The 12,775-nt window shown below is 36.3% G+C and overlaps 1 protein-coding gene across 4 annotated transcripts in view; it reads right to left on the reverse strand.

The window, feature by feature from the left end:
• The window catches only part of LOC150087135 (MPN domain-containing protein), a 357,845-nt gene that overhangs the window by 237,501 nt on the left and 107,569 nt on the right, over positions 1-12,775 (reverse strand). For all 4 annotated transcript variants that reach the window (XM_090371835.1, XM_090371836.1, XM_090371834.1 and 1 more), the window contains exon 7: positions 7,091-7,169. In XM_090371835.1, the coding sequence (XP_090227961.1) occupies positions 7,091-7,169 (79 nt within the window). The remainder of the gene's footprint in view (positions 1-7,090; positions 7,170-12,775) is intronic.

Consider the following 12,775-nt stretch of genomic DNA (forward strand, 5'->3'; position numbering starts at 1 on the left):
ATTTCTCCTCCACTTTACTCTCAGTTATTACAAGATTCTCTAGCTTACTGCCAGAGTTGAATACATCTCTGCCATTCCCCTCGCTGAATAACTCCTCATGTGTGAATGTCGATGCAAAATATTCATTCAGTTTGTTAGCTACCTGAGCAGGATCATCAACAGTTGACCCATCGATATCAAGTGGACCAATCTGATTCATCCCCTTCCTTCTAGAGTTTACATAAGTAAAGAACTCTTTGCTGTTTTTCTTTGCATCCCTTGCCAAAGATTTCTCGTAATCTGCCTTCGCCTGCCTAACCTCCTTTGTAACTTGGTTACAGATCAACTTGTATCTATCACAGGCTTCTGTGTCACGTGTTAATTTGTATGTATCCCATGCATTTTTCTTCTCTGCCATATGTCTCATTAGTTCATCTGACATCCACTTAGGCCTAAACCTTGAACAATATTTCTTAGTTGGTATGTAAAGCCTAGTAGCTTCCAAGATAAGTTCTTTGAATGCTTTCCATTTTGAATTTGCTGTTGGTAACATCATCAGTTGGTCCCACTGTATAGAATTTAAATACTGTCTGAGTCCATCTTAGTCGTCTTTACGAAAGCAATAACCCTTCTCTTTACCCCTAATGGTAGTTACCTCTTTGAGTAAATCCCTCTTCAGCAAACTGTGTTCACTGCCACCTAGTGGTTCACTTACCTGCAGATTCTTAATGCATGAAGAATCGCTACTGATAATCAGATCAAGACTATTACTCCCTCTAGTTGCCTCCCGAACATGCTGATGTAGAAAACAATCATCCAATAAATCCACAAAAGCCTTGCTAGTGTGTGAGTGACCAGCCCCCAAATTCCAGTCAATATCTGGGAAATTAAAATCCCCCATTATAAGACTCTCTGATTTACTGGCTCACTCTATTTCCCCGTACAGTTTCTTATTTTACTCATCAGATTCATTAGGCCTATAGCACACTCCTACTCTCAATTTTGATCTCCCAATGCTTATGTCACACCAAACTGACTCGACACTGCACTGTCCGGCAGTGTCGACTGGCTCCACTTCCTTGGATTTTATGTATTTCTTAACTAATAGCATAACCCCTCCTCCCTTCCTACCCTGTCTATCCTTTCTGTAGACATTTACAAAAAGAAACACATGAGGCACTCAGCTGCACAGCATAACAATGGAGACAAAACAAATGGAACAAGATTCTTCACAGGAGAATGCACTGGTCCCACAGGAAGTACCTGTTGTTGTGTCAGTGATTATTTTAAGAGAAATATGCATTGCAAAAATAATACGTAGAATAGGACTAGTTACGTTTGGCCAGGATATGATGATGTTATAGAGCTACAATCATCTGTTAAAGGCACAAAAAGTGATAATGTCGTACACATTGGTACAAATGATATTAAGCACAGGGAAATGTTGAAAAAAAAAAAAAAAAAAAGTCACGAGTTAGGACTGATACTGAAAAATGTGTGTGATTCTCCCTAGACATGATAGGTGGGAGTAGACAATGAGAGCTTTGTTAATAACTTTTGTCCTGGAGATACTGTGCAAGGCTCATGGGGTAGAATTTTTCACAGCATAACCTGTGTGTGTTAACAGGAGAGACTGTTTTTACATGGATGGAATATACTTAAATGAAGGCTGAGAAAATATATGCTAATGCCATTGAGGCAGTGTTAAGTGGGTTGGAAAACTACTAGCCTCAGGGGATACACAGATTATGAGATTAACAGCAGCTGCAATCAGAGGTAAAACTGACTGTTGCATTGCTTATATTGGGTCTTACAGCAGCCTGGAAAGGAAGTTTTTGTGGATTTCAAGGCCTGCTGGAGGTCCTCTTGGAACAAGCAAATATATCAACAGTGTTATGCTTAATAAGAGTTTAATACATTAGTAGGGGAATGTATATATGTGTACACTAATGTGCTGAGCATAGTGAATAAATTTGACGAATTTGAAATTCTGATTAAGTCATCGACAATGAACACTGTTAGGATATCAGAGACAAGGTTTCACTCAAACATAAAAGATGAAGTATTTGAATATGGGGTGTACAATGTGTAAACAATGGATAGAAAATTTAGGTAGGAAGGGGAATTAGCATTAGCATATGATGCAAGAAAGCAAGCTTATGCAGCATCAGCCAGAAAAAAAAAAAAAAAAAACTTTCACTTCACCCCTCTGTTCATTCAAAATACCTGTCCAGCTGAGAAATAAATTTATTTAGGCTATAACTTCCACAACAAGGGATGGAAGTCTGTTCCACCAACAAACTACCGCTGGCTAAAGGCAAATTTCCCCACATCTATCCTACATCTGTCTTTCCTCAATTTGAATTTATGCTCTCTCAGGTGATTATTCTGAGCAAGACGCAGAATCCCATCAGCATTGAGCATGCTCAAACCATTCAAGGCTTTATACACCTCTATCAGATCACCTTGCCAGTGCCTAGTCTCCAGACACTGTAATTTTCAAAACTTAAGCCTTTCCTTGTAAGAGCAACCCTTTGTTCCATTCACTAATCTTGTTGCCCTTCTCTGTACTCGATCCAGCAGCTCTACATCCTTCTTGAAATGAGGCCTCCAGACCTGTATATAGTACTCAAGGTGTGGCCTGACCATGAGTACTATATACAGGTCTGGAGGAATGGGAGCAATGCTCTTAGTTAAGAAGTACATATAACCTAAGTAGGTGTATCTATTTGACATGGGTAACCAGCGCAATGTTGAGTCAGTTTGTCAGTTTCGTGTGATAAGAAATGGGAAAACAAAAATAAGAGTAGAAATGTGTTATAGGCCATAGAACCATAATGAGTAGAATACACAGAGTGGATCCATAAATCAGACTGTTTTTTATAATGGGATATTTTAACTATCCAGATAGTGACAGGAACTTGTGAGTTGAGACAATTAGAGAAAGAAATATACTCTTGATCGGAATAGCAGCAGCAATAACTGGTGTTTTTTTTTTTTTTTGTGAAAATCACAAATAAAAAGGGTATTAGAACACATAATAATTAGTACCGTGCATGGGATGAAGATTGGAAAGAGAAGAAAATACTTGTTGACATTAGCCTTGAATTTCTGTAGATTGTAATTTTCAGGAAATACATGTGAAGTAAGGTTGTTCCAGAAAGCTGAAGTTGAAGGAAAGTGTTTTGGTAGCACCATCACAGATGTAAGAATAATATTCGTGAACAGTTGTTTAGAAGACGAGAGAGAGAGAGATTAGAAGTCAGGATAATCACAAATAGAGATATGTGATTTTGTCTAGAAATCTGAGTGTCACTGAAGACAAGCATAGGAGCAATAGCCTCTTTTTGTGATATATAAGACAAAACCAAGTTCCAGAAACAATGAAATTACCGTATTTCCCCATGTATAAGACGCACCTTTTTTCAAAAAATTTGGGGTCTAAAAACTGGGTGAGTCTTATACAGTTGTTGTAGATTTTTTTTACTTGCAGTTCCCACTTTTTCGCGCTTGTTGTCTTTGCGCTCATTGTTTCGCGCTTGTTGTCTTTGCGCTCATTGTTTCGCACTTGTTACCGGTATATTGGGTTACGTTTTGCCACGTTCTGCCCAGAAATGGCTCAGAAAAGATTTTTGTACAGTGCTGAATTCAAGTTAAGTGATCCAAATTGCAAAAGTGAATGGAAATCGTGCTGCTGAACGTAAGCTTCACCCTCCTCCAACTGAGAAAAGAATCCGAGACTGGCTACGGGAAGAAGAAACCCTACTGAAAACGCCATGGCAGAAGAAGGCCATGAGAGGCAAGTCAGCAAAATGGCCTGATTTAGAGAGGGAATTGAAGATACGAACTGAAGAACAAAGGGTAATTGGAATTCCTGTGTCCACAAAGATGGTTCAGCATCAAGAAGAATTGCTAATGAAAAAGAAGTTACTGATTTCAAAGGAGGACACAATTGGTGCTTCAGGTTCATGAAACGGAATGGACTAAGCATGCGTATACGACTTGCCCAAAAGATGCCTGAAAGCTATGAGCAGAAGGTCCTTGAATTTCATCGTTTTGTCATTCAATGTCGGAAGACACATCAGTTTGAGTTGGGACAGATTGCAAATATGGACGAATTCCCCCTTCAACTTGATGTCCCAAGTAACAGAACTGTTGATAAGAAGGGAGTGAAACCGTAACTGTGAAGACAAGTGGACATGAAAAGAGCCATTATATAGTTGTTCTAGCTTGTTGTGCCGATGGAAACAAGCTGCCTCCTATGCTGATTTTCAAACGCAAAACAATGCCAAAAGAAGACATTCCTCGAGGAGTGATTGTCCACGTTCATGACAAGGGTTGGATGGATCAGGATGGGATGAAGAGGTTTGAGAAAGTTTGGAGCAGGAGACCAGGTGGGCTTTTACACAAACCTGCCCTATTGGTGCTTGATCAGTTCATTAATAATCAGTGCCAAGCAGCACTTGTTCAGAATGACTTTAACAGACTTGAGATGTGGTCAGAGAAGTGTTTTAATGCTGCTAAATGCAAGGTCTTACACTTTTGGAATAGCAACCCACAATCAGATTTTACACTGATGGGGTTGAATTAAAAACAGTGGAGGAGGAAGGGAATCTGGAAGTTACAATATGGGCTGATATGAAGTTTTCTGAACAGTGTAAACAGGCCAGAAGAGCCATGGTGTCCTATCGATGATTTATTGAACATTATCCTTCAGAGATAGGGAGGTCATAAACTCACCATACAGCAGGCCCTCGTTATAACACGGTTCGCGTTATGATGATTCGCTATTTCTTATATTATAACCCATATCTGACTATAACACTGTCAAAAATCACTATAACACTCTTTTACAGATTGCATTTTTGGCATATTTAATGAAATTGTTTCATTTGATGGAGTCGATAGCTCGAAAATGAATAGAAAAACAGCATTAAAATGTTTCCCACGCCGATTTAAGAAATTTTCCCACACTCATTTAATTGCAGTACAGTGACTTGTTACGTAGTTCCAAGATCAACATTTTAAAAAATGATCAAGTATATTGCTTGTAATATTTGCGTTATATGCATTTATCCGAAGTCTAGTCATCACTCAGTACAGTATTAGACATTGTGCGTAACAGACAAATTACTTGAACATCGTATCATTATTAATGCAACCAACGCAGTTACATTTTCAAAGAGTTAATAATGGCGGATAAGAATGAAAAAGCAACAATGTCTGAATGCAGTACGAAGACTACAAATGTAAGAAAAAGACTGCATTTTTAAATTAAATTAGACGTTTTGAAGCAAAGCAAATCCGGTCAACGTCAAGCAGATGTGTGCCATAATTTAGGACTGGCAAATTTAACTGTAAGAACAATTATAAAAAATAAAGAATTAATTTTAGCAGCAGGAAAGACAACTGTTCCACTGCAAGCAACTAGGGCTAGGCCAGCTATTAGGATTAAAATGGAGAGACTTAACTAATTTTATTGAAGATAATAAATATTCAATGCAGAATTCAGTTAAGTCAAGCCAAATATTATAAAAAAAAAAAAAAAAGAGAGATTAGCCTATATGATGATCTGAAGAAAACTCACCTAAAAAAAAAAAAATGTGGACCCATTTAAAACTAGTAAGGGCTGGTTGAATAGATTTAAAATCCAGAGGGAAGCCGCAAGTGCAGATCAAGGAGCCGAAACTTTCAAAAAAAACTTGTTAAAATTATTGAAGAGGGGTATTATGTGTTATACTTCTCAAGTTTTTAACATAGATGAAGCAGGACTTTTTTGGAAACGAATGCCTAAAAGAAGTTTCATATTTGAAAGAAGAAAAAACCATGCCAGGTTTCAATGCGGCGAATGATCGGTTGACTTTATTGTTGGGTGGTAACACTGCAGGGGATTTAAAATTAAAACCCCTTTTAGTTTACCAGGTAGAGGGCCAAAGTACAACCCAAAATCGACACATTTTTCATGATTAAATTCATCAATTAAATTAAATCAATTAAAATCAATTAAATTCACGATTTTAATTGGAATTTTAAGTTTAATTTTGATACATAAGTAGCTACTACAATTATATATGTATGTAATGCAGAATATTTTATATGTACAAATGTTTGAATATTAAATATTTTGACCAACATTTGTACATCTTTTCACTACCGTTTATTATTGATTAGGAAATATCCTATGGCACTGACCGCAACTCACAAATACATATGTTATCTTATGGGAATGCGCTGCTCGCTTAGCGCAGATTCACTTAGCGCTCTGTTTTTCCAGAACGAATTATCACCGTTAAGCGGGAGTCATCTGTATAAGGCAACTGTAAGGTCACATTTGGAATATTGTGTTCAAGTATGGAAACCTCAAATAAAAAAAGACTGAGCTTCTTGAAAAGGTCCAAAGACGGCAACTTGAATGGTGAAATCAGCAGGAGAATGACCGCATTGGAGAAAGACTGATTATATGGACTACAGAGCTTGGCAATCAGGCACCTCAGAGGTGACCTGATTGAGGATTATAAGGCTCTGAGAGGGATTAGTAAAATGAATGAAGGAGGAATGTTCACTATTGTAAAGAATCCCAGAATTAGGGGTCATAAGTTCAAATTACAGGGGTTTAGATTAGATTGCAGGAAATTTTCTTTTAGCCAGTTGATTGCTGGAACAAGTTGCCCTCACAGGTAGTTAAGGCTCATAGTCTGAAAAAATTCTAAGGTCAACTGGATAGTTATGTGTGTGGAGAGATGCATATAATTTTTATTTTCTTATCTACTTGGGTTTTTTTTTATTATTATTTTTTTTTTTTTGTGCCAGTGCAGCAAAAGCCTTCCTTTCCCCATATGGTGAATACTATTGCTATTACTAAATTGAATGAATAGCTACCAATTATAAAAAAATACAAAATCAGGCCTAGACATTTATTTTTATTACCACAGTGGATAATTTGAATTAACTTGTAGTATGTATTCTAGTGTTACTGGCCTGCTTGTTTTTATTTATTTTTATTTTATAATAAAGCACCGGTAAAGAACAATATGGAAAGTGTGCAGAATAATAAATATAGTGTGAAAGGGTATGTGCAGAAGTTAACAGAAAGAAACAGTTCTTTACTCACTGAGCAAAGGAACGATTCCCTAGTACAGAGTGTGGTACCAAAATTCTTCCATGAACAGCAGCTTTCCGTGGTATTATTCCTAAAAGAAATAATACAAGTTAACAAATTAAATTTTTTTGTTTGATGTATAAAATAAGCTAAAATTGTCATGCTGATCATGAAAATAACAAGCAAATAGTACAGTACACAGTTTTTTTTTTTTTCATCTTTTACTTTTATGAAAGCACACAGTGTATACATACAGTTAATGGACAAAAAAATGGAATAGTAAAGTAGAATCACTATTGCAGTGTTGGACTGCAAAGTGAGTCCATTACAGCCTGTATACACAGAGTCTACAAGTGTCTGAAAGTCAGCAGGAGGGTCATGATACCATCCGTCCACAAAAAATGTGATCAATTCCTGCTTGTTTGATGGAGCTGGAAAATGCTGCCTGAGACATTGTTTCAGAAGTTCCCACTGACTTTCTATCAGGTTTGGATCTGGTGACTGCAATGGCCATGGTATGTGAAAAAGTTCAGTTTCGCCTTAAAAGACAGCTCTCTTCACGAAAAAAAAAATGTTTGAACACTGAATAAAGATGATCGCTCAGGAATGTTAAATAGCGATTAGCATCAACCTTGCCTTCCAACAGAATGATTATACCCAAGCCACGAGAAAATATCCCACACCGTTACAGAACTATCAGAACCCTTAACCTAAACAGTTCAATCACAGAAAAGATTTGTTAAGGGGCAATCCTGTGTGACCAATTTGACTGGATATTATGTACAGTAACAGAGGAACTGGATGCAAAATATAATTTTGAGATCATATACTTAGATTTCAGAAAAGCTTTTGATATTGCTGCACATAAAAAAAAATTACTATACAAATTACAGCAGTGTGACCTTAAGTGCAAGCGACTGATACAGATACAGGTCGACCATCACTAATCTGGCCACTGATAATCAGGTTCCACTGCTAATTCGGACATAATTTCCGCGAACGTAATTTCAAATTTCCCAGGTCAGTGCACCGACTTGCCGCTACTGTTTTGGTGGCATTGGTTGCAGCATCAGATGTTGGCTCGAACTCAAACACTGGCAAGCCATTCCCACTTGTTTTTCTGCATTTATTATTATAACCTGCTCACATTTAGCCCCAGCCATGGTTCCAATGCATAAAGGAAGTGCCTCTCATGCGCTCACCGTGCGTTTAAAGAGTAAACACTGTCCATAACAGATAAAGTTGAACTTCTGAAAAAAACTCAACAATGATGTGTCTGTGATAAGTTTAACTCTGCTTAATTGTAAATTCCAGCAATTTCTCTCAGTTCTTCTTAACTTAGTAATTTTCTTTTAGATATTCCTTTTGAGATTTTTTTTTTTTTTTTTTTTTTAACAACACACTTATACAAACTTACGGAAAAACACAACACAATATGATGGATAATACACAGTGTGCTAATGAACTTGTTTTCACAAAATCTCTAACAATACTGACAAACTTATTACAATGTTTGAGAGTTTATTTTATCGTAATTAGTTTTAGTGCAGCGCTCACCGTGCGTGCAAAAAACTAATCACAAATGACCTTCATATGTATGCCGTAATAGCTTCACATGTATGTGGCCAACATGGCTTTTCAAGAAATAAAGTAACCAACGTATGTGGCCACGTCAGCCACATATGTTGGTTACTTTATTTCATCGTTTTTTTTTTTTTTTTTTATATTTCTTATATTTTTTTAAATATATTTTTAATTTTTTTTATATACGTCGTTTTTTTTTAATATTTTAAGCGAAAAAACGACAACACTGACATTACAATATTTATTTTAGAATTACTAATCAAATTATTTTTTGGCCCCTGGGAATTTTCTTCGTGTTAAAGGTGGTTAGCTTTTGGGTAAAATGTATGTGCTAAAATAACCACTGATGATCCGGCAAACTCACTAATCCGGCACCCCACAGATCCCAATGCTGCCGGATTAGTGATGGTCGACCTGTAGTTTGAGAAGACCAAGAGCAGTTATCAATGGGTACTGCTCTTATAGAACTAACACTGTTAGTAGAGTCCCCAGGATTCAATGCTGTTACATTGTTGTTTACAATATTTAATGATACTAATAAAGTCATATCAGACTTTATGTGTAAGTGCGCAGATAGGAATGTTGGCAGGGTGGTTCATGACAACAATCAACATATGCTACTGCAATAAGATCTAAGCAAATTAAGCAAATGGGCTGAGAAGTAGCAATTGAAGTTTAATATTGACAAATGCAAGGTTTGCATGTCAAATGAGTACCAGTAATCCCAGACTACGGTACCAACTGTATGGTACCATGCTCAGGATAACGAAGAACAAAAAAAAAAAAACCTAGGGTGGGATACTTTTGCAGTCACAAAAATTCTTTAAACAATACAGACAGGCTGCCAGGACAGCTCATGGGGAAGTGATTATCACATTGCACAAGGAAATAGTTAAGTCACATCTTGAGTAATGCAGACAGGTTTGAATCCCTCATTATTGGAAGAATGTGGTTGTTGGAATAGAACAATAGAGTATTCTTACCAGGAAAAGCTTTAGTTCTGCAAACTGCCGAGTCTAGGCACATGCAAGGAGATCTGATTCAGGTGTTTAAGGCTTTGTAAGCCCAATGCTGAAGGAATCTTTCTTTATCTCAAATTACACAGACAAGGCATAAATTCAAATAAAGGAAGGATGGTTGCAGAATAGATGTGTGGAAATTTGCCTTCTCAATTTGTCTACTTTTCATTTGACTTTATTCAAACTATCCACTGCCACAAGGATCAACCAACCATTGGCTGAAGGCAAACTGCCACATATCTATACTCTGCAACCAGACTTCCTTTATTTGAATTTATATTCCCTTTATGTGTGTAATCTGAGCAAGAGAAAGGATTCAATAAGTATTGTGCTTGCTCAATCAGATCAAGTCAGATCAGATCAAGTGCCACTTGATCATATTAATGTGTTTAAGGCTGCAATTTGCAAATCTCAAGCCTTTCTTGGTAAGACCACCCTTTTGTTCCCTTCAGTATTGTCGTTGCCCTTCTTTGTACCCATTTCAAGTGGGTCAATCTCCTTCCTAAAATGAGGCCTTCAGACCTCATTTTAGAATGATTATTGGGATAATCATATCCTTATTCCTGCTAGCAAAGTTCCTATATGTCTCATTTTAGTAGTATGTCCACTCTGCTCAGAGAACCTCCTATCTGAATACACAATTACCCCCAAGGGTTTTTTTTTTTCTTCATTTTCCACTATTCTGAGTATAGTACCACACATTACCACACGGTTCATACATTAATCTGGGATTCTTGTTACCCATATGCAGTACCTTGCATTTGTCAAGGTTAAACTTCAACTGTAATTTCACAACCCATCTGCCTAATGTTTCTAGATCTTGTTGCTGTAGCTTACCCTGATTATCATCATTAACCACCTTACCATCCTTTGTATCATTTGCAAATTTATACATTAAGCCTGACATACCAATATCAATATCATTAATAAATACAGAAAACAATTGGTCCAGTACTGAAACCTGGGGTCTCCACTAATAACATTAGTCCATGAAGAGCAGTGTCCATTAATAACCACCCTATCTTCTTCCTACTCAACCATCCCTTTATCCATAGTAACTTGCCCTTAATGCCAAACTGGTGAAACAAACTTCTATTTAGTGTTGTAGAGGTGAGTAGTTTGAAGAAATTCAGGGAACTAGACAAACTGTTAGAGAGAGTGGGCAGGTTATATGGGATGCATTTTTTTTTTTTTTTTTTTTTGGGCTTATGCTATACAAGCTTGCTTTCTTGGATCATTTACTACTACTTACTTATTAATATATTTAAAGTGAGGAAAGATGGTTTCTACCAACAGATAGTTGATTGTTGAAACAAATTTCCATCTGATGTTGTGAGAGGGGTAGTTTGAATAAATTTCAGCAATAATTGGATAATTATTAGAGATGTTGGAGGGATGATGCTGGAAAGTTGGGTTTTTTTTCACAATACAAAATTTTATGCATTTTTCACATAAATAAGTGTACAGTGTTCTAATAATGAATAAAAAAATAAATAAATAAATACATGGAATCACTAATGGCATGTTTCTGAGCCTGCTTTCAAAAAGTGAAGGTGATCATAAAATTGGATGCTCGCCTTCAGATATTCACTACCATCAGGATAATTCAGGGTAGTGGATTTCGTTATTCACTGACCAATTTTACACAAGTATATAACTAGCATAAGAAATTCATAAATTAAATATACACTAAGAGACTGTTAGGGGAAACAAGAAACGATTACCATCAGAGACAATGACCAAAAAGAAAAATGAAATGCACAAGATTGTTGGTTTTCAAAAAGATGGAAGTGTTAGCATGGAGAGACTAAAGAACTATACTTACGGTTTCTATACTGAAAGTGAAGTAACAAGAGGAAAAGCAAAGGGAAGGGTAAACTTTCATATTGAAAAGCCAGTGATTATTTGTGAATACACAACAATATGGTGGTGCACACAGAACTGACTATTATTCTGAAAGTTATGTTTTTTTAATCAAGATGAAACTATTCACAGTTTCATCTTGATTGAGGTATCAGATCTATTTGAAAAGAACCTGTCAAAAGCAGTTTAAAAAAAAAGTCGCTTGTTCAGCTAGTTAGTGTCTGAAATAAGAACGTTGTAGGAAAAATGCTACTGAGTTCAAAGACAGAAGAATATTGTATGCCCACATTCATTTTGTCATGAAAGATGACAATCCAAATAAGAAGAAAGACTGTGCAGTATATAGTGACAGAAGTGTTACAAGTGGGAGAAAAGAAACAGTTTGGTATTGTGAAACATACACCAGAAAACCAGAATTGCAAGATTTGGGAAGTTCAAAAACCACACATTAAAATCATATATATAATTAACATTTAAAATGTCTAGAGTTGGTAAAATATTTTAACATATAGTGTTACATATTAGCTCAAGCAAACCCAAATTAAATAATTTTTGAACATCACATTTTTAAGTATTAATTTATTTTTTATTTTAGAGCTAGACTGCATGGAGAAGACAGTGGTTAATTCTAGATAGCAAAGAGTTAATAACTAAAATATTTAACTAACGATGCTGTCTGCATTGCTCCATTGAGTCCTACTAATTGTGGCACCAAAAAATAAAGGAAGCACTTGTGCCTTATGCTGATTCTTAATTTTGTGCGGTACTTTAAGACCTTATTTCTGTCAACATACCGAGGTTTCACCGGATAGTAGAGATCGTGGCTTAATTATGAAGGAATGGCGAGTCTATAAAAATTTGGTGTTAGTGTGTTCAGCGACAACTGAGATATTAACTCCATATATGTTTCAAATGAATTATGGCATAGGATTGTGTTGCTATAATGTTAAATATATGGTGTTAGACTTACGTGCTAGGCTTAGGTCGTAACAAAACTTTTGTTGTAATACCAAGTTTTAGATAACTATACATGAGTTTGACTTCCACAGTGCATGGTCACATCACATGGGGCTCCGTGATTCAGTAGTATTTCTTTCAGAAGCAATAGTAGTAATATTGAATGTTTGATATCGATGTACTGCCCATGCCTAGCTGAACAGGAAGGTGGACATTTCATCACTGCACAAACATCATAATTATGAATTTTACAGTTTAATTTTAATATTCAAAT

The sequence above is a fragment of the Mastigoproctus giganteus genome, chromosome 4 (assembly GCF_048544385.1).
Source record: "Mastigoproctus giganteus isolate SK-2022 chromosome 4, ASM4854438v1, whole genome shotgun sequence".
Taxonomy (NCBI): Eukaryota; Metazoa; Arthropoda; class Arachnida; order Uropygi; family Thelyphonidae; genus Mastigoproctus; species Mastigoproctus giganteus.